The sequence below is a fragment of the Pogoniulus pusillus genome, chromosome 24, assembly GCF_015220805.1.
Source record: "Pogoniulus pusillus isolate bPogPus1 chromosome 24, bPogPus1.pri, whole genome shotgun sequence".
In the NCBI taxonomy this organism is placed as follows: Eukaryota; Metazoa; Chordata; class Aves; order Piciformes; family Lybiidae; genus Pogoniulus; species Pogoniulus pusillus.
In genome coordinates, this window is record NC_087287.1 from 5455841 (window position 1) to 5478321 (window position 22481).

At 42.3% G+C, this 22481-nt stretch overlaps 1 protein-coding gene across 1 annotated transcript in view; it reads left to right on the top strand.

Moving 5' to 3' along the window:
• The first annotated feature begins 4824 nt into the window (after positions 1–4824).
• LOC135186350 (mucin-5AC-like) overlaps positions 4825–22481 on the top strand; it is a 50961-nt gene continuing 33304 nt past the window's right edge. Inside the window, exons 1-16 of the mRNA XM_064163996.1 lie at positions 4825–4897; positions 6970–7041; positions 9150–9212; positions 10636–10897; positions 11859–11973; positions 12460–12550; positions 13049–13161; positions 13627–13843; positions 14377–14502; positions 15607–15724; positions 16889–17027; positions 19003–19113; positions 19474–19543; positions 20328–20465; positions 20550–20714; positions 21601–21695. Coding sequence (XP_064020066.1) covers positions 4825–4897; positions 6970–7041; positions 9150–9212; positions 10636–10897; positions 11859–11973; positions 12460–12550; positions 13049–13161; positions 13627–13843; positions 14377–14502; positions 15607–15724; positions 16889–17027; positions 19003–19113; positions 19474–19543; positions 20328–20465; positions 20550–20714; positions 21601–21695 — 1968 coding nt within the window. The remainder of the gene's footprint in view (positions 4898–6969; positions 7042–9149; positions 9213–10635; positions 10898–11858; positions 11974–12459; positions 12551–13048; positions 13162–13626; positions 13844–14376; positions 14503–15606; positions 15725–16888; positions 17028–19002; positions 19114–19473; positions 19544–20327; positions 20466–20549; positions 20715–21600; positions 21696–22481) is intronic.

Genomic DNA, 22481 nt, shown 5'->3' on the forward strand with positions numbered 1-22481 from the left:
CACAATAAGGTCACCTTGGAGCCTTCTTGTCTCCAGACTGAACAGCCCCAACTCCCTCATGCCTTACTCTGTCTCATTTCCCACTTGCTGGGTTGAGGTTTGGCTGAAGAGTCTCCTGACTGTGTCTTCTACAAAGAGGCAAGGGGTGAAGTAGGGATTCAAGGAGCAAAGCTTGTGTGAGAATAGACTGGTGATGGTGAGTAAGATGGAACTGGGTGGTTTGGATGTGGGACAAAGAGGGAAAAGGCCATTTTTCTAGTTGGTATGGTCAGAAACTGAATGAGGAAGGCTCTCCTCATAGCAGAGGTGCTCCAGCCCTCTGATCGTCCTCATGGCCTTTCTCTGGACACTTTCCAGCACATCTATATCCCTCTTGTACCAGGGGCTCCACTACTGGATGCAGTACTCCAGGTTAGGTCTCACCAGTGCAGAATAGAGGGGGAAGATCCATCAGCACCCCCAGCTCCCTCTCCTGAGGGCTGCTCTCAAGCCAGTCACTGCCTAGCATATACTTGTGCTTGGGACTGCCTCAACCCAGCTGCAGGACTTTGCATTTGGTCTTGTTGGACTTCATGAGGTTGGCTTGGGCCCACCTCTCCAGCCTGTCAAGGTCCCTCTGGATGGCATCCTTTCCCTCCAGTGTGTCAGCTGCAGCTAAGCAGCTTCTAGTGCCTCATCTAACATATTAGCCATTGCCTGGGTTCTGCTAGATGATACTGCAAGCTTTTAAATGAACAGATAACAGGAATAAATCAAGAAGCAGATCCTAATCATACCAAACATTATGCAAACTGTTCTGCAGTGAAGTGCTTTAATTTCCATTGCAGCCTCTATTCTAGGTACTTGATCCTCTCCAATGTACACACTACAAGACAGTAGGAGAATTGCTCATGTTAATGAAACACAATCTCAAATCTCAGTTATTGATATGATTTGATTCTCAATCAATGAGTTTTACCTACATGCTTGGAAGTAGAAGACTAAATCAATGGCACCATGCCATGTTTGAATAAGATCTAGTAAAGGACCTAATATAGTCACCTACTATAGCTTTACTTTAGATAGACTCTATCATATCATGCAACAAAATATCTCCTGGAACTCTTTGAAATGCAGTTAATCTTCACATAAGTAAGAGAACACCTACAAATGTGTTAATGAACAACTTTTGAGTAGAGAATGATCAGCTTCCTCACTTTGCCATAGAAGCTTTTAGATAAAAGACAGGGATCTGAACTGCACAGAGCAAAAAACATTAGGGGCTGATGGCAAAGTCTAATGTCCAGTTCTGCAGCTAAAGCTCAGCTTCAGAAGTGGGCAAAACGACCTGGCAAAGAAAAGCCCAGCAGAGAGATCCTTGTTAACTTGTACTTTAGTGCTGGCACAGAAGAAATCTTTTAACCCTTCCCTTAAAGCAAAGCTGCTCCAATATAGAACTAGGTGGGCTAGACACCTTCTGCATGTTTCTGTGAGTCCATCATTCTATCTCTTAGAAATATAAGTGGAGACACTGACTTCAATCATTACTGCACCCAAAAGTTAACCAAATTTGCTGTGACCTACTGTTGGTATCCTGTAGAGAGGACATACGAGGTTAAACTACAACAGCCTCATTTTCTCCCATAAGGAACTAGACTGAGAAGTCATGAGCAAGGTGCACGAACAGCATAACTGTGGAGTATTTAATCATGTAGGATTACAAAGAACGGACCTGAAAATGTGGACAACTCCTTGTACTGAAAACATTTCATTCAATTTAATATTGCAAGCTCAGGGAGGTTCTCCCTAAAGCTAAAGAAGCTAAAGAAAGAAGGGTCAGGGGCTTCAAGTCAAATGCTGTGTCAGAATCTTCTCCCTTGTGTTAGAAGTAAACAAATATGTACATCAGCTTCTTTTTCTCCTAATATATTAATACTTCTGCTCATGTAGTCACCTGCACATTGATTTGATCATAAAGAGTGACACAAATCTGGACACCTTACTCCAACCCAAGCTTTAAAAAGTACACTCCCAATGTCACCTATCTAGGCCTATTGAGTGAAAGGAGGTGAAACACAATCTGCAGAGGAATTATTTCATCAAATAATTAATACTACTACTAATGTATCATTGATATTTGGAAATTACTTTTGCAAGTCTGTGTTTTCACTGAGGAAAAATATATGGGACTTTTAAATGAGGAAATATTTCTTTACTGTAAGTGTGACTGAGCACTGGAACAGGCTGCCAAGAGAGGTTGTGGAGTCCCCTTCTCTGAAGAGATTCCGAACCTGCCTGGATGTGTTCCTGTGTGACAGATGTCCTAGGTGATTCTACTTTGGCAGAGAGGCTGGACTAGATGATCTCCAGAGGTCCCTTCCAACCCCTCATAATCTGTGATTCTGTTACTCTATGATTTTATAGTAAATTCTGCTACAAATCAGCACAAGACAACAAAAGCTCTCATGACAAGAGGGTTAATCACTGAAGGCATCAATTTAAAGTGCAAGGATAATGTGATCCCTGACATAAGAGATTTGAGACTTCCAGACAAAAGTGCAGACATAGGGAACCACTTTTGATGATGCCTTAAAGTCCACTGAAGGCATCCCTTAGGGGTGTAAGGATAATGTGATCCATGACACCAGAGATTTTTAACTTCCAGCCAAAAGTGTAGATACAGGGAACCACTTTTGATGATGCCTTAAAGCCCAGTGAAGGCATCACTTCAAGTGTAACGATGTGATCCATGACATCAGAGATCTGAAACTTCCAGCCAAAAGTGCAGATATAGGGAACCACTTTTGACAATGCCTTGAAACCCAAAGGTGTTAAATTTCACTGTAAACCAGTTTCAGCCCAATTTGTGATGGCCATACAAAGGGGAATCATTGGGAGGGACCAAACTGGGATCTCCGAGAGGTCACTACTTCCCTGTGCATGCAGGAAATGTTAAGCTGTGTGTATGAAACCATAGCATAGCAACTGCTGATATGAACTGATTTTTCAATGGCAAGCAATGTAATGATTCATAAAGCATATTTTTCTTCTCACCAACAGAATCACTTAATAAGCTTCTCCCTTACCCACCTGAGTTTATCACACTATCTTACAACGACTCCAATTACGCACCAGTTATATCTGCTCAAATGCGTCTTCTGAGATCTTCATCCTGGAATTCTGATGATAACTTTTAGAGGTGGTAACATTTGCCTTCAGTTTTCATGGCAAGGATTTCTGTATCTGCAAGCATCTTGTAATCACCTTCTTTGCCTTGCTAAATAATACTAAGGTTAAATCTATAGACCTACCCGTCCATGAGCTGTAACTCACGATTGAAATCCACCAATTCTCATCCTCAGTGTTTCCAATTCTATTGCAGTTGTGTTGCTTTTGTTTAAATAAGAATAACCAGTTGTACTTTTGAAATGTTCTGGAAGGACAGAATCTGTTCTTGCTTCTGTTGGGGGGAGGAGAGAAACAAAAAAAGGGGGGGAAAAGTAAGTTTTATTTATCTTTTAATGTTGAAGTTACTTCCTCAAATACCATCACACCAACAGAGAGAACAGACATTAATTTTTAGGAAAAGTAATAGAAAATCTCATTTCAAAGCATCTCAAATGGTCTTTTTAGTCTATTCCCCTGCCCCAGGGCACTATTAACCACACTGAGACCATTCTCAGGTAGGAGTTTCTCTAACCTGTTCCTAACAACCATCGGTGATGGAAATTCAGCAGGCAACATATATGCGACCTTCACCATCCCTGCAAAACCTTCACCTCACCCAGACATCATTCCCAGTTTTAAACCTAACTATGTCTTGTCCTCTTATTCAGGCCATCCTAGCATCACAGTTCTTTGCAGGCACTGTTTGGTCCCACATGGAATTATGGGATATGTCCTCCTACTGAAAGACTGAAGCTTTCTACATCCCAGAGGAAAACACTATCAAAAGCTAATTCACCCAGGTACTGTAGCTGTAAATCAGCATGTTCATGTATTCATTCAACATTGTTCACTCTCTCATTGTTCCTAAGAAAAGGAACATTCCAAAAGACATTCTGGCAAATCAGTCTTTTTGTGCCTCTAGGAACAGCACTCATCAAGGAAATCTTCCCTTTTTGGATTGTAGGGAAGATCAGTCTGCTTTGTTGTGGTGAAAAACATGTTTACTCAGATGGGAAGCAGCTGCCTTAGCATTCATCTCTTGGAGAAGAGACTCTCCAAGAAAGATCCATAGCTGAAGGGCTCTCACTGCCTGGTCCTATGTTGTGTCTGGCCAGTGGATAAATGCTGGCCTTGGGTGGAGTTTGATTTCTCCATTTTCACAGGCAAATGGAGCTACACAGACAGGTGCAAATTCATTAAGTATCTGTCAGATGGAACTTCCTGGGGTTGGTTTGGGGTCTTTCGAGAAGGTAAAGTGCCATCATTTGCCATAAGCAGGAGACATTTTCCAACATGAAGAAATTCATTCCAAGCTCCTGCTCAAAAAGTCATGCAGAAATCCCTTAAATTGTATTTATCCCATAATATATAACAATTTGGGAAGACTGAGCCTCAGTAAAAATGTTTCCTCCTCGCTTCTTGATGTTTCATCAAAGATCTGTAGATAGAAGACTCCTCCTAGAGAGCAAACACCCGAGGGAAAGTCAGAGCATCCTCTGTTTACCTGTGCACCTGCAAAGGAAAACTAAAATGTCTCAAGCCCCACCTTTTTAAGAAGCTTGTGAAACAATCTGGGAACGGAGCCAAAACCTACTCTCTGACTATATAAGACTCAGGAGCAGACAGGTATTTCCTCAGAGGCAGGGCGTTCGGTAGCTTTTACCGGGCTTCCAGAAGATGGGCACAGGTGGTGGGACACGAATACCACTATGGATATCAATACTAGCACTTGCCTTCGTACACATCAAAGGTAGGAAGATTTGCCTGCTTGGCAGTTTTGCTGGTTTAAAGAATTTATAACTTGCTTGGGAGTTTGAAAGGGGTTTTTTTGTTTCCTTCCCTCTTCTTGGCTTTGTGAAGCTCATGAACCTGTTACCTTTATGCAGGACTTTCTTTACTGTTATAGATATTTTCCTTCCTCAGAAGAGGCAATTAACTGCCCTGAAAATTTCTACTGTAGTCCATGCTCTCATCCTATTTTCTCCAGTCAAAATGTGGAACAGCTCCACTGGACTCAGTGGAACTTAGTGAATGGAACTCATTTGCGACTCACCTTTCTACCAAACCGCCTCAAGAGTTGCATTTGGCTTTTGATGTCTGCAGTGTTCCTAAATGCACCACCCAAAAGGTGCACAGGTGGCTTTAGGAAGGAATAAATCAGTAGTGTCTGTCTGCATGCATTATTAGTGCTGATGAAGCAGTACTGGGAAAAGGAGGGATTCTACTTGAAAACTGTTGGACAACAGACTTCAGAAGTTCATCTGTTCTTGCATATGAAGGTGCAAAAAAGCTCAGGGCTCAGGGTTGGGTTTTGATAGGGTGAATAGAAATGGAGTTGCTCCAAATGTTCTAAGAGAGCACCTTGATAGTCATAGATGAGTGCAAATATTGTTCTTACTTATGCTTCACTTAGAATCATAGAATCAACCAGGTTGGAGGTTGTTAGTTTCCCTTCAAGTTCAAGGTGACAGCACTGTTAGTTTTAAGTGCACTTTGTTCTAAGATATAGATCCTATTGTTTTGTTTTACTTCTTCCTACTTCCAGGTAGTTCCATACTACCTTGGGTTAAGCAGTGGTAGTGTCAAAGGACAGCCCATCAAAAGACTAGAAGTAGCATTGCCACACCATGCCATGGAAACAGGAATCTGCCACGCACATGGCATGAGGCAGTGTTGGAGTCAAACACTGCATAGAGAGAGAAAGAAGAACTCCTTGAGGCTAGGCAGTGGAGAAGAAAAGCCCAGAAGCAGTGAATGGCTCATAGCTTAAAAATGGGCACACAGAATGAACCAACAGGGTTGGAAGAGACCTCCAAGCTTATCCAGTCCAACCTAGCACCCAGCCCTAGCCAATCAACCAGACCATGGCACTAAGTGCCTGATCCAGGCTTTGCTTGAACACCTCCAGGGACAGCGGCTCCGCCACCTCCCTGGGCAGCTCATTCCAATGTCCTTCCACCACAAGCTGGTACAAAATGGAAGGGATAAGGGAGCTCCTTGAAGCTCTGATTTCATCTTTAACACTTCCAGACCTGGCTAGGCAGGCACAGGCTGCTGTTGTTGCTGGGGGGGAGTCAGCAGAAGGTGAATCTGCATTTTGGGTTTTCTCCAGCCAGCACAGCCTTCCCTGCAACTTGCTCTCTGATGATCTTTCACTAAGCCATGCATAAAAAAACCCTCTAGCCCTGCAGATTTTGTGTGTATTCTTATTCTGATATTGCAGAGGAATGGAATGAAAAAGAATTCTTGGCTGGAAACAAAAATTCTTGCTTTGGGGCAAAATGTATCTACTGGAAAGACCTATTTCTTACTGCAAAAAAGTGCTTGGAAATGTAAAACAGAGTACCTTTGGCTCTCTCTGGTAAGAGAGGGCAAAGATCAGTCCTCTAACTCTCAAATTAATTCTTCCTGTACAAAAGGGACCTATTTTCAAGCCCTCTGGCTAGACAAAGGGTTTTGCTGATGCTTTAAGCACATAGTGATCATAAAAGCTAAGAAAATGAAGTCCTTTATCTGGAAAGTTTCTAAGGGTATCCAGGGGTGCTGTGGCAATAACAGAATAAAGATCTGCTCAAATTATCACAGGCATGTTTTGGATGACTTCCCTGCAGTCATTTATTAGCTGAAGGAGCGGTACATGGCCATGGTATTTGCATGTAGCGCTGGTCCTGATGCAAATCTGACCTCCTGCAGACAAACGTAGCTCTGCTGATCTTTGATATAGTGACTGCTGCATGTTTAAACAGACAGAGCTGAGAAAAGATGAGAGAACTCAAGAAAATGAGACATTAACATTTTCCTTCTCCCCTCTCTTTGCTGCAGTGGAAGCCCAGAATGATGAACCACAAACAAAATCAAAGTCTATTTCTCCATCGGTCCTGCAGGGACAAAAATGTGAGTATCTAATATTTTGGTCCCAACTTAAACTGATAGGCAATAAAATTAAGCTGACAATAAAATGAAACTGATAGACAATAAAGTGAAATTGATAGGCAATAAAGTGAAATTGATAGACAATAAAATGAAATTGATAGACAATAAAATTACTAGAATCTTCTTATTCCTAGCTAGAACATCCCTTCCTTCCCCTCACTTTCCTCCCCCTACCAATAAAAACCCTCAACAGAAAGAGAGAAATCCTCTGCATCACATATCCAATTCCCAGCCATTCTCTGACTGGTCTCAAGTGGAGAACTTCCTCTGAGCTCTTGCCCAGTGGGTCTGGTCCACTGACATGATAGAGCTATCTAATCTGTGCCTTCATGAAAGGTACATAGCTTCTACCTGATAGCGTGTTTTCAGAAGAGGGGTGTGTGTGCACACATATCACCAAGGCACTTGATAGAAGGCAATCAAAGGTGCATTTTCTTACCCCTTGTCAAGATGACTGCAGCACTCAGGAGAGAAGAAAAAAAACTCTGTGCCTACCCTAACTGCAACTGCCTTAAACATGGTAATAATTAAGTGTTCCAAGATCATAACTGTACAGAGCAAACACCTTAGCTGCACAGAGAAAATCAGAGTGGCTCAGTGCAAGGCTGACTGGTGTATTAGTGATGACAGGCTGAAACAATTAATCATTAAGCCTGCCCTGCAATCTACAATTTGTGAGGTCACTAGCAGGCAATTACAACAGTGATAAGCCCAAAATGGAAGTGTACCACAAATTAGTAACAGTGAGTGCCTTTATGGGTTGGAACAGATTGGCAAAGGAGGATGTGTGTGCTTTCCCTTCAGATCCTTACATCAAGACCAAATAAGGTTGTCTTTCTAAAGCACATAGAATCAGAGAATGGTTTGGGTTGGAAGGGACCCCAAAAGTTCATTCAGTCCAACCCCCCTGCAGTCAGCAGGGGCAACCTCAACTAGATCAGATAGCCTAGAGCCCTGTTGAGTCTCACTTTGAATATCTCCAGAGATGGGGCCACAACCATCTCCCTGGGCAACCTGTTCCAGTGTTTCACTACCTTCACGGTGCAGAACTTCCTCTTAACATCCAACCTAAATTACCTCTCCGCTAATTTCAAACCATTGCCCCTCTTCCTATCACTGTAGGCCTTGGTAAACAGTCTCCCTGCAGCCTTTTTGTAGCCCACTTCAGATATTAGAAGGCTGCTCTAAGGTCTCCCTGGAGCTTTCTCTTCTCCAGGCTGAACAACCCCAGGTCCCTCAGCCTGTCCTCATAGCACAGCTGTTTCAGCCCTCTCATCATTTTCATGGCCCTCCTCTGGACCATATCCATGCCCTTCTTATGTTGAGGGCTCCCAAACTAGATGCAGAGCTCCAGGTGAAATCTTAGCAGAGCAAAGTGCGAGAATTACCTCTCTCAATCTGCTGGCCTCACTTCTTTTGATGCAGCCTAGGATGTGATTTGCATTGTGGCTCATGTCTAGCTTCTCATCCACCAGAACTCCCAAGTCCTTTTCCACAGGGCTGCTTTCTACCACCTCATGCCCCAGCCTGTATTGATAAAATATTGACATATTTGGATTGGTGATACTTTTTTTGGTCTAAACCCAGAAGCCAATGACTGATTTTGTACAATTTAAAGTTTGGAAGTTATCAAATTCTGCAATATTGAAACTTCCAAGAGAGAAACTGCATCAGTTCTTCAGACTGTCACGATAAGAAACTCACACTGCAGGTTCTTTAAGCATTCTATCCCTTTCCTTGTCGGATCCAAAGAGAAAACATTGGATTTGGACATCAGAATCACATGGCTGGATCTTACTAGTAGAAATCCTTGCATGAAAAGCACATAATTAAAGTTTCACAGAATTTAAATTGGGGTTTAGAAAAATCTCCCTGGTGCTGGTTGGCTGCTGGTGAAACACACAGAAAGAATACAAAGCACTGGCTACAAACCACCAATAAACCCTGGTGGACACTTCCCACACGAGTGTAACCAGCAGTAGGAGTCACTACAGCCACTAGGCAATCTCTGTCCATTTTTAAAGGACTCCTACTCAGACTAAACTTGATTTTTTTTATCCCCCCTCTAGTTTTTCCACCATCCAAAGGAGTGCAAATCATTCCACCCTTTCAAAACACGCTGAAAGTAAAGGGTAAGTTAAACCCTGAGTATGGCTCAGATATCTGTGGTCTTGTTGATCATTGCTGGAGCAAGGAAAGGGACTAATTTATTGTGTGAGATGCTCCAGCCTCACAGAATAAAAGATAAACAAGAAAATCAGGCAGTTGAACAGGTAAAAAGAGTAGTCTAAATATGACCTCTGCCTGTGTTTTGTTAATATGATGCAGCTGTAAGAAAAGAGTTGGGGGGAAAAATATAATATATAAACATATATTTAAAATACATATAAACTATATATATTGTATTAACAGAGTATATGCATAAATTAATATATGAATGTATGGATATAGTTGTATGTGCATACATTAAGAGAGCATATTAGTAATATATGGATAACTTTGTATATTTATACATTACTATATTTATATACAATATATTTTGTATGTTTATATGTAATATATATGATTTGTGTATTTTTAGTTATCCCTCTGGAATTATTTTGAGCATTTTTATTTCTATTTATTATACTTTTATTACTATTGTTTTATATATATATATAAACACATTACTATATAAAATACATTAAATTTTATACACTGTGTATTATGTATATATATTATATTATAATATACTTTATACATGGCATATTATATATTTATATATATTATATTATGTATTTATATATATTATTTTTATGTGTAATAAAATATTTTTTATATATATATATATATGTACAAATAATACTAGGATGAATCATGCACAAGTTTCTCAGTAAAGAGAGAGCAATATTAACACATGCAAAGCACTGGTGAGACACCTTACCTAGGGTCTAGGGTCAAGTTCTGTGTTTAAGCAGCATAGGTATAAGTTTAGAAGGACTACAATGAGGGATTGAGAAGATAAGCAGGGAGAGAGGAGAACCTGCTTGTAAGGAAATGAAGGCTGGAAAGAGAGAAGTGATTTCTACACTGGATGTTGGGAGGAGGAAACCCTTCAAGGTGAAGTGTAAATCCTAGCACAAGACCAGCCTGGGATATGTGAGATGGGAAAACATTTTGCAAGATGCTGGTGTAAAGTCTTGCAGCCATTCAAAGGGTAGAGCTCTGAGTGGCCTTCCCTAGCAGCTAGTTCTAAAATGGTTTTATGGTGAGACTTTAAAATGTTTAAAGGAAAGGATTTCTAGAATCTGGCTGTCAGTAGAAGCAGAGCAGTGGGCACTGCAACCCAGAGGGTGTCTTCCAGTCTTGAGGGTCTAACAGATTAAACAGAAAAGAGAACTCAACTAACTAAATAACAGATTGATCAACAAATAGCTTGACAAGAAGGAAAACAGAGGATGGGCTTTTTTTGAACAGAGACAAGTGAATGAAATAAAAGAGGGAGGGAAGTACCTGAAGGGAAAAACGTTTAAAGAAAATGAGAGAAGATTCTTACTGCTTCTTCTGAACCCACAGCTGGAAACCCCTCTCACAATGGCCGTGTGTGCAGCACGTGGGGTAACTTCCACTACAAGACCTTTGATGGGGACATCTTTTACTTCCCTGGGGTCTGCAATTACATCTTTGCCTCCAACTGCAAATCTCCCTATGAGGATTTCAACATCCAGATCAGGCGTACGATGGCACAAAACGCTACCGTAATCACCCACGTCATCATGAAGGTGGAAGGAGCAGTGATTGAGCTGAGTCGTGGCTCCGTCCATCTGGATGGCAAACTGTGAGTCCATAACTTGAAACTGTTAGCACTGCTCTTCAGTGAGCATCCCTTTCCCCTGTCAGACCTCACACTGCCCCCAAGCAGATGGAAGGCTCAGCTCCTTCCTGATGTATCACCAAAAATGAGGCATCTGACAGTGAGCTAAGAGGTTATCCCTGAGCCCATTTCGTTCAGATGAGCTATATCCCAGGTGCTCCCCTACTGTTATACAACTGAGTCTATAAACTGGATTCAGTCCACCCTTTCAGTTTCTAGTTTGCATTCATTTTACCAGAATAAGATCTTTGAGAGGAACTTCCAACAGTTTGTGTCCCTGCACTGAACAGGATGAGGTTGAGCAGTGACTGCAGCTTGCACCTGCACTCATTTCAAATGAGCTAGTCTGGAAATTTCTGTCTGGATAGCAATGGCAGCACCAACTTTGGCATAGGGTGTGAAACCTTTCCAAAAGGCTGGGTAAATATTTGGGCAGGTATCCCACAGTGAGCTGTGTATTACAGCAGCTATGTACATCCAGCTAGTCTAAAGGTTATCTTTGGGTACACCTTTGTGAATGGCACTCATGTCACAGAAAGCCTCGAGAGCCTATCCCTTTATTATCAAGGGCTTTAAAGTGTAAATAGCAATATCCTGAAGCACACTGCCTGCAAAACAGAACCTCCCAGCACTTTTTGTTGAACAATACAACCAAAGTCCTAGGCCAACATTTTAACTGGGAAAGCAGCATTATCAGACACAGCCCAAAAGAACAGTTGGGAAAACAAGGCTGCTGCATTTGCACAATGAGAAACAGTTGCAGAGAAACTGTTACCAGCTTGTGTTGGCTGTACGTAGTTACTAATCCCTCACCTCTGCCTGTGGAAGCTTCTCAAAGAGAATGAAAAAAGAGATCACTGTGGATAGTCAATGGATGTTCTGTCCCAATCCCTGCTGAGTTGTGGTGGTCTTCCTCCCCCTCCAGGGTTCACATGCCTTACAGCCATATGGGAGTCCTCATGGAGAAAAGTAACAACTACATAAAAGTTTCTGCCAAGATAGGAGTGACCTTCCTTTGGAATGAAGAGGATGCCCTTCTGGTAAGAAAACAGCCCAAAACATGGCTGAAACAGAAAAGAGTTTATATCTTTGCAGTCTCAACCAGCCAGGCAGGCATTAGTTACTTCTGGATTTGTGACTGTTTTCAATGTACTGCTCTGTTTGTCTTCCAATCTTCTCCCAGTTTCTCTTTTTTTCTTTTCTCACCAAGCTCAGCTCAGGATCACTAGAACCTCAGTTACAAGGATCAACAGTTCCTTCACTTGTAACGTTCCCACCTCACAGTGAAGTACTCCTCAGATCCCAGACCTGGCATTGCACTGATGTTCATAGGCCCAGGGCTAGAATTAGACCAAGGTTTTGTTGGTAGTCATTGACCTCCCCAGCAGTGCCTACCGAGTTACCACACCACACAGCCTCCATAGGTCAGATTCTGAGTACATAATCAATATTGATGTAGGCTGTGTTCCTAAGCATCAACACTAACACTGCTGTGAAACCAACCTCTCCTTCCTCCTTTCTTTTAGGTGGAGCTAGATAAGAAGTATGCCAACCAAACCTGTGGGCTTTGTGGGGACTTCAATGGGATTCCACTCTACAGTGAATTTGTTTCAGGGAGTAAGTGATAAAAAGCAGTATCAGAGGTTGTGGGTTGTGATAAGTGCTTGTATAACTGCTTTATGTAATGACGTGATGTCAGCCATCTATGGAGTCAGAGCTTTGCCATGTATTAGGCTGCTCCCATCACTGGTAGAGCTTCTAAGGCCTAGGCAACATCCTATTTGTCTTCAATAGTTTTTAAGGCCTATGTAACATCTTATCTGTCTTCAATGTATTTTTTCAGGCCAATGCAACATCCTACTGTCTTCAATAGTTTTTAAGACCTATGCAACTTGCTATTTCTTCTCAATAGTTTTTAAGACCTATGCAACTCCCTATTTGTTTTCAATAGTTAAGACTCAGTTCCTTGAACACCTTCTTCATCTCCTTTTGCCTTTCCTATTCAGGAGACGTTGTTTGGTAATCGCTGTTCATGTCATAGTGTCACAGAATAGCTCCATGCCAGAGCCAGTAAAGCAGTTAATATTATTCTAACAGCTGGATTGCTTTTTACAGAGACAAAACTGACTCACTTGCAGTATGGGAATATGCATAAGATGGATGGACCCACGGAGCAGTGTGCTGATCCTCTTCCTTCTGTTGTGCCAGTGAACTGTTCATCTGAATTTGTAAGCACCTTTCCCTCTCTGTTTTCCTCAGTGTAACACAAACTCTCTCTGTCTTTGGAGGAAATGTGTTCGAGTTGGGAATAGCAAGGCTTATTTCCCCCCCCCCTAAATGTAATCATTTGTTACTTGGCAAAATGACTGCTATAAAGTTGCATTCCCCCTCTGAAAGAAGCCTGGATATTTTGATGAAAGAGAAATTGACTGAGGCTGTGTTAAGAAAAAGACACTGCATAATTCTTGGGAAGTCACCTGGGCTTAAAGTAACAGAAGATACACGGCATGAGAGCTGCTCAAATGAGTTCCCTGTGTACTTGCCCTGTTGTTATGTATGCTTCCCTAAACATTTGCTTCTGGCTACCATTGGACAGGTTTCTGGACCTGATGGACATTTGGTTTGTTCCACTACATGTCTTAGCCTCATATTTCTCTGAACACTTGCTTTATTCTCTCTCTTCTCCCTCCTAGGCAACTATCTGTCAGACAGTGTTAACCAGCAAAGCATTTACAAGCTGCAATGCTCTCGTGAACGTTCAGGACTACATTGAAACTTGCATACAAGACCTCTGCCACTGTGACAGCTCTATGGCTGACTTCTGCATGTGCAACACCTTTGCTGAGTACTCCAGGCAGTGTGCTCATGCTGGTGGACAGCCTCTGAACTGGAGAACCTCAGAGCTGTGTCGTAAGTATCTCACGAAGGGACTTAACCCCCATATTTTCCTGAAGAGAAGAGCTGTTTAAAGGTGTTATGTGATTTTCATTAAATCACTTTCAAGCTGAGCATACTCAAGGCCCTGGGAACATGGAAGCTTAGGGAGTTTTGCATTACTAACAGATTCAATTTGTATGAGCAAGCCAGAGAAGGGCACCAAGGCTGGTAAGGGTGCTGGAGAACATCTCCTACAAGGAGATGCTGAAAGAGCCTGGAGAAGAGGAGGCTCAGAGAAGACCTCATTGCTCTCTACAACTACCTGAAAAGAAGTTGTAGCCAGGTGGGGTTGGGCTCTTCTGCCAGGCACCCAGGGACAGAACAAGAGGACACAGCATCAAGCTCTGCCAGGGTTGGGTCAAGCTGGATGTTAGGAAGAAGTTGCAGCCTCCACTTGCCTTAGGAATCCCCATGGCATCGCGACAGAAAACATCCTAAACTGCAAAATCTGCTTTCTCAACATTCCAGAGGAGAAGTCAGCATTATAACCCTCTTTCTCCTTTCAGCCAAATCGTGTCCTTTCAACATGCAATACCAGGAGTGTGGCTCACCCTGCTCGGACACGTGCAGCAACCCGGAACGCTCTGAACTTTGTGAAGATCACTGCACAGATGGCTGCGTCTGCCCTCCAGGTAAACTTGCTTTCTGCCCTCTCCTCATAGCCCAAACCAATTGGAACACTTCCCTGTATGCATTTAACAACTTTCCCAGTCTATATTGCCATCACACCATTGCTGTCATTATCATCAAAGCAATCAGCATTATTTCTTCCTTGATGCACTCGCATCATTTCTCTTCAGATTACTTAAAATGCCCTTTTAAACAACAGCTGTGCCTGAGGCAGGCACTTAATGGTGGACTTAGCAATGCTGCCTTAATGCTTCAACTTCATCTTAAGGGTCTCTTCTAACTTAAATGATTCTGTGATTCTTTAATGACCAAATTAAGAATGAGGTATTTCACTCCCAACAATAAAGGGAAGTTTGTTCTCGGCATCCACATTCAGTTAATACAAAGAATGTAACTTTTAATCACTTTTCCCCCCACAATTATAACCTCTTTTGTTAGCAAAGCTGCAGCTGATCCCCCAAATACCAAACCCATCCTATCCAGTGCTGTATGCCTAAACAAGGAGTTGAGAGAGCACTGGGCAGTTCATAAACTCTGAGGCTTCAGAGAATTATGTGTGAGAACTGAACATCAGTGCAAACAATAGATGCAAAGGTGTTCTCTTTGTGCACATTTACTTCTGGAGCTGAGAACTGCTGCTGTTGTGAGTGGCTGCATGGCAGGATTTCCACCCCTTACAGCTCTTCTGCCCATCCTCCTTGATAGCTCACAGAATTCACCATCATTTGTTTGTTTAATAGCATTGACTCCTCTTAGATAATCAAAAAATATTTACTATACAAGTATGTCCCTGGGCAGTCTTACAAATGGTTCATCTACTCCACCTCATTACCTAGCAACTTCAATCCTAATTCCCTTCTAATGGCAGCCATAACAGGAAGATATTTCCCTAGAGGTCTCTTTTTGATCACCCTTTAGATAGGCTTCAGTGGAATATAGTCCTTCAGTCCTTACATAGCTGCCATCTCATTGTTCTGAAGTGCTTTCTATTTATTTTCTGTCTAATACAGAAGTAATGGAAAAAGCTTTCAGGCACCTGGCAGACAGGTGCAGAAAAGCAGGTTCTGCAGTGCACAGAGTGAGTAACAGGCCATTTCTTTCCTTAGGAACTGTATTTGATGACATCAATGGTGCTGGCTGCATTCCCCGCAGAGCCTGCCACTGTACCTATGAAGGGGAAACTTATGCTCCTGGTGCCTCCTTCTCATCCAAATGCAGATCATGGTAAGACAGGGGGGTGTGTGTGGGGGAAATCTAATCTCATTTTAAAAAGAAACAAGGAACTACTTATGAACTGAAGTTGCTCAATTAGATGTTTTTTAAGAGGATACTTCCATCTGTTCTCTAGAGGATCATAGAATCAACCAGGTGGGAAGAGACCTCCAAGATCATCCAGTCCAACCTATCACCCAGCCCTATCCATTCAACTAGACCATGGCACTAAATGCCTCATCCAGTCTTTTACAGTATCACACCAGGGACAGTGACTCCACCACCTCCCTGGGCAGCCCATTCCAATGCCAGTCACTCTCTCTGTGAAGAACTTCCTCCTAACATCCAGCCTAGACCTCCCCCGGCACAACTTGAGACTGTGTCCCCTTGTTCTATTGCTGGATATATCCACCTGTTTTCTCCTCACACTTGGAAAGAGAAATTTGGGGTTAGATATAGGTACTCCCATTTGAAGATCAATCAATTAAAGGAGACAATCAAATTCAAATCTCAGAGGTGTTTAAAAATGCGACCTCCTGTGTTGCATCCTTTGCAGCACTGAGACACTTATGTGGAGCATACTGAGGATGTGCCACTTAGGGATGTGTTGTGGTAGACAGAGTGGGAGATAACATTTGAGAGGCATTTTTGATCAATATTTTAAAATATTGTTCTAATTACTGGAGTATTATTACTTAACTGTGTGCCAAGGCCCCCACCTATGAATCCAAGAGCATCATGCATGCTATATTCCAAGAAATACTACACATGCTTCAAACTCAAGCCATGCTAGTGGAAAGGAGGAGCTGTCCTTCCCATGAGGCAGAAGAGATGTCAGGTTCTGATCAAAGACTGGAATAAAGAGCTACATATATAGAATTATTACAATTATAGGTGCAATTATTCTCTGTTTTCAAGGCAAGGTGTTGGTTTCCTTAACAGAATTAGCAATGCTTCAGAAGGGAAATTGAGACATCAGCTGCCCTTATTATCTCTTATCTTGGAATGGGCTGCCCAGAGAGGTGGTGGAGTTGTCATCCCTGGAAGTGTTCAAAATAAAGGGTGATAGGTTGGACTGGATGAGCTTGGAGGTCTCTTCCAAGCTGCTTGAATCTATGACTCTATTTCATTTATGCTTGCATTAACCAAGGTTACTAAATGTCTTCTCCATTTCAGTACCTGTGTCGGAGGTGAATGGTCTTGCATCACCCGGTCATGCCCTGGAACTTGCAGTGTTGAAGGAGGTTCTCACATTTCCACATTTGATGAGAAACATTACTCCTTCTTTGGAGACTGCAGCTATGTCCTAACCAAGGTAAAAACGAGTCACAATCTTTGCTAAAGGAAAAGTTTTCCGTTATCCTGAATGCCTCCAGGGATGGGGCCTCAACCTTATCCCTGGGCAGCCTGTTCCTGTGTTTTACCACCCTCATTGTGCACAACTTCCTCTTGATGTCCAACCTAAACCTTTCCTGCTCTAGTATCAAACCACTGTCCCTCATCCCACTGCTACAAGCACTTCTAAACAGTCACACCCCAACTTTCCTGTAGGTCCCCTTCAGATATTGAAATGTAGATCTATGGTCTCCCTTTTTCCAGGCTGAACAACCCCAATTCTTTCAGCCTGTCTTTACAGGAGAGGTGCTCCAGCCCTCAGTTCATCTTGGTGGCCTCCTCTGTCTCTCTTGTGTTGGTGATATATATATACATAATAATGTTTAATTAAAGCTACAGGCAATCACATCAACCTTCTGAAACTTAGAGGGTCAACATGGATCCTGAAATGGATTTCTAGGGCCTTTCAGTTAGGGTTATACTAAATAAATGTATCATAGCAAAATAAATGTATCATAGCACTTTTGTGTTCTTATATCATGGTTCAAGAACTGCACTGAGTCTTTAGGTTGAATGAAACAACCTCCAATGCTTCCCATGGAGCTTTTAATTGAATGTTGTATGTCTGGTGTTTTATAACTGCTTCCTTATGAGCAGTGTGTTTATTGCATCCATTGGTACTGCCCTTTCTGTCACAGTTAATAGAGTCCAATGGATTATTTATGAACAGTATTTGTAATGGAATTACAACGATACAGAATTCAATGAGAGGAGTTATTTCATTAAGACAACCTTCCAAATGATCTTCCCTGGGAAAGACAGATTTTAGAGTTTGAAAGAAAAAGCTAAATCCTGCATGTACTTTAAAACCTGAATTAGCAATTGATGATGTTCAGAAATTCCTTTTTGATTTCCTGGAGTTTCTGGATTAGCAGGGACTGAATTCTGAGTCATAGTCTCAGCTACAGCTCTGTTTAAATGCAGGTGTATCATAACAATGACTCCAGAATTGCAGCTTTCAGAACCTTGGCTGTATAGGTTGTTTATTTGCATTGGGTGAGAGGGGCAAATACTTTTCATAAAGAATTTATATGAAATAAAATCTGTTCTAAAAAGAAAAAAGCTGGAATTGAATGTCACCAAGAGAGTGAATAACAAAGCCAGAAATGAGTTAGAATGAAGGTAATTCAGGAATAGATCAGGCTAAGTCAATGACGCTTTCAGATTCACCAGCACTAGGCTCAAGCCACAACATCAGCACAGACCAGACACATATCTTAAATTACCTTTTGGGCACCAACACAGAGAATTAGATTCTATGGGGCTCTGGAGGTATAGAAAGCCTCTAAACTTGGACAGAAAAGGTTAAAAAGCCCATAATTTAAACATTACCTTTCAAGATGGCTGTGATTCTGCATCTCAGCTGTCTTCAGTTGAATCTTCATTACACCAAGTAGCATATTTAGAATCAGCCTTCTGCATGCTTCACTGTAAAGGAGGTGGTGAAGTCACCATCATTGGAGGTGTTTAAAAGGAGGCTGGATGAGGCACTTAGTACCATGGTTTAGTTAATTACAAGGGTTAGGTGATAGGTTGGACCAAATGATCTCAGAGATCTTTTCCTACCTGTTTAATTCTGTGACTTGGTGACTGTCCACATACATATAAGACCATATGAACAGGGAGAAAAAGAAGAAACAGTATTTTAGAAGACCTACTTTACTAATAACATCTTTTGAGTATGAATCTTTTTCACACAATAATCACAGGCTCACAGGATATTAGGGGTTGGAAGGGACCTGAGGAGATCATGGAGTCCAATGCCCCTGCCAGAGCAGGACTACATAATCTAGCTCAGGTCACAGATGAATGTCCTGGAGACTTGAAAGTCTGAATATTCTAACCTATATTTTAAAAACATTATTTTAACAAGATATTTCACTTTCTTCTTCTAGCTCTGTGACAGCAACGAATTCAGTGTCCTGGGAGACATCCACAAGTGTGGCCTGTCTGACACCGAGACATGCCTGAAGAGTATAGCTGTCAGCCTGAATGGAGGACAAACTGTAAGTCTTAAATGGTGACACCTAACACACAGCTTTGCAACTGGTACCTAACAACAGAGAGGAAATCTGATATATGTGTGTATATATTTTAATCCCATTTGAACATGAAAAAAAGTAGGTGTTTTGGGTGTCAAGTTCCTAGTAGTCTCCTCTCCTTCAGTTATCTTTGGGCTTGTTTGTTTGGACAGTCAGTAGACCAGAGTAGTAAAGATTAAAGACAGTACAGCAATCAGAACATTATCACAGTCTCCTCCCCACTTCTTTTCAACGAATCCAGGACAATCCTAGCCAGAAAATAGATGGAAAGTGTTTTGCCTTGCTTTAAAGTGCTTGGTAATCATTGTCTTTTCTTGTGGGCAGAACATTGTGATCCAAGCTTCTGGCAGTGTATTTGTGAATATGATCTACACACAGCTGCCATTCTCTGCAGGTAAGTTCCTCTGGGAGACTTCTGCAATATTGCTCTTTTTAAAAAATATTTTATCTCTGGCTGGAGAGCAGCCCTGAGGAGAGGGACTTGGGGGTGCTGCTGGAGGAGAAGCTCACCAGGAGCCAGCAGTGTGCACATGCAGCCCAGAGAGCAACCAGAGCCTGGGCTGCAGCAGCAGAAGTGTGGCCAGCAGATCCAGGGAGGAGATTCTCCCCCTCTCCTGAGCTCTGCTGAGACCCCACCTGGAGTCCTGCATCCAGTTCCAGAGCCCCTGGGACAAGAGGGATGTGGAGATGCTGGAGAGTGTCCAGAGCAGGGCCAGGAGGATGCTCAGAGGGCTGCAACAGCTCTGCTGTGAGCACAAACAGAAAGAGTTGGGGTTGTGAAGGCTGGAGCAGAGGAGGCTCCCAGGTGACCTTCTTGTGGCGGGACTTTTTAGGCTATGAAGGAGTGACAGGACTGGGGGGAATGGAGCAAAGCTGGAGATGGGTAGGTTCAGACTGGACATGAGTAGGAGATTGTTCAGCATGAGAGTCTGGAATGGGTTGCCCAGGGAAGTGGTGGAAGCCCCATCCCTGAAGGTGTTTAAGGCTCTGGCCAGCCTGATCCAGTGTGAGGTGTCCCTGCCCATGGCAGGAGGGTTGGAACTAGATGATCATTCCAACCCTGACCAATTCTATGATCCTATATGAAACACAGCTGTAGCACACCTCTAGATAATAAGCAGGTGTTCCAACTGCTCATCTTGTATGAAATTATAACTTCTATGTTCTTATGTCCTCAGCAAACATCACGATCTTCAGACCATCATCTTTCTTCATCATTCTGGAAACAAACTTTGGCCTTCAGCTAGAGGTTCAGCTGGTGCCTCTCATGCAAGTGTATATAGACCTAGACCCATCACATAAAGGGCAGACCTGTGGTAAGTGATCATATCCTGAGCACTGCCTTCATCAGTACTCTTTGCTCTGCAGAAGACTTTCACAGCTCGTCTGACTCTTTTCAGGTCTCTGTGGAAACTTCAACGATGTGCAGACAGATGATTTCAAAACCACCAGTGGTGTAATAGAGGGCACTTCAGCTGCTTTTGGCAACACTTGGAAGATCCGGGCTGATTGCCCTAATGCCAAAAACACCTTTGAGGACCCCTGTACTGTCAGCATACAAAATGGTAAGCTCAACATGCAGTAAACTCTTCCATTCTCTTTTAAGGTGGGAAGAAGGAATAAGCTGACCAACCACCAAGCATTTAGCCATGATTCCATGAAAAGAATGGTGGACCACTTGCACACACACTGTTTTCCTCACTTCAATTAATATATAATATCTAGAATAACATTTTAGAGCTTCAAAAGTATTTCTTTGGATAAAGAAAGCAAGTGAGGTTTGCCAGCTTACCTAAGGGAAACTAAAACTAAGCACCATATAGAATCACAGAGTGATTTAGTTTGGAAGTGAGCTCAAGGATCATCCGGCTCCAACCCTCTGCCATAGGCAGGGACACCTCCCACTAGAACAGGCCTCATCCAGCCTGGTATGAGGTACTCATTCTGGAAAAGACTGGTAGCCATGTAGGAAAAAAAGCTGTGCCTGGCCCCACTGATGGCTGGACTTGTGGTCATTTCACTGTGGAAGAACAAAACTTAACACTCAGAGCTTCACAGCTCTCAGGCTCCATTTCAAGCACAGAAATCTGTACATTTTGAGCATTCACAAGCCACTCTTCTGAGATGAACCAGTGGATTTTTAATTCACAGCATGATCCTTCTTCTAAATTCAGTCAAGGATGTCTTAGTTTACTCCATGACAATCACCATGAGGATTCACTTTGCAGGGAGTTTATATTTCAGTAGAAATGAAGTGAGAGACTGTCTCAGCAAACACAGAGCTGAATTGTGCTGTAAGGTTAAGAGTCTGAGGTTTCTCTGCAGAAAGGAGACTTGCATTGAGACAAGAGTTCAGAGACTCACAGAATCACACAATGATTAGGGCTGGAAGGGACCTTAAAGATCAGAATGAAATACAGTAACAATTCTTGCTATGTTTTCAATTCACAGACCAGTATGCTCAGCACTGGTGTGGACTGCTCTCTGATGCCAGGGGACCTTTTGCTGAATGTCACTCTACAGTGAATCCAGAAGTTTATCAGAAGGTACTTAGCTCTTAACTTTTTGCCCATTTAAAAGAAAACAGACTGGAATTTCTGATAGTAACACCTGAGAGAATAACTTGCCAGCTGGGAGGAGATGCATTCCTGATAGTTCTTTTCAAGCCAAGGATTTATTTTTATCTGCAAGTCACTATAATTACTCTTTTGTAAGGGTATCTTCTTTTCCTTCCCAGGAGGATAAGCTTGCAGGCATAGCCCTGCTACCCATGCTTTTAGGTGTTAAAGCTAAATGCCTAAGCTAGGAGCTTGGATTTCCCTGACCTCCTTATCAGATCAAAGGACCAAAGCCTCCTGAGATATAAAGAAAGCTGTAGTCAGAATCTTAATTAGCATTTTGCTTAGCTGCTCTGATCTGCTCTCAGAAGGCGTTTATATATTCCAAGGACAAGGCAAGAAATGTGTGTATGAAGGAGCAAAGAGATTTAGATAAGATGTGAACAAAAATATTTCAGGAATTGACAGTGATGAAGGTCTGGAGTGTACTGCCTGGGGACTGTAGAGAGTCTCCCCATTGCTGGAAATACATATGATTGGCAAAACAATCATCTTCTGGAATGACAAATGGAATTGCAGTGACCCTGCAATCAAATGAGTTCTGGTTTTCCTCCTTCCTCTGATATAGAGAGCTCAAGCTCCTAAGTCTAAGTCTTAAAAGCTGGGTGGCATCAAATACCCTCTCCTTGTTCTAAGTACACACAGCAGAGTGGCTACAAACTGGGAGATCTATCAACACCTGGAAAGTAAAAAAGAGCAAGACAAAGGCACTAT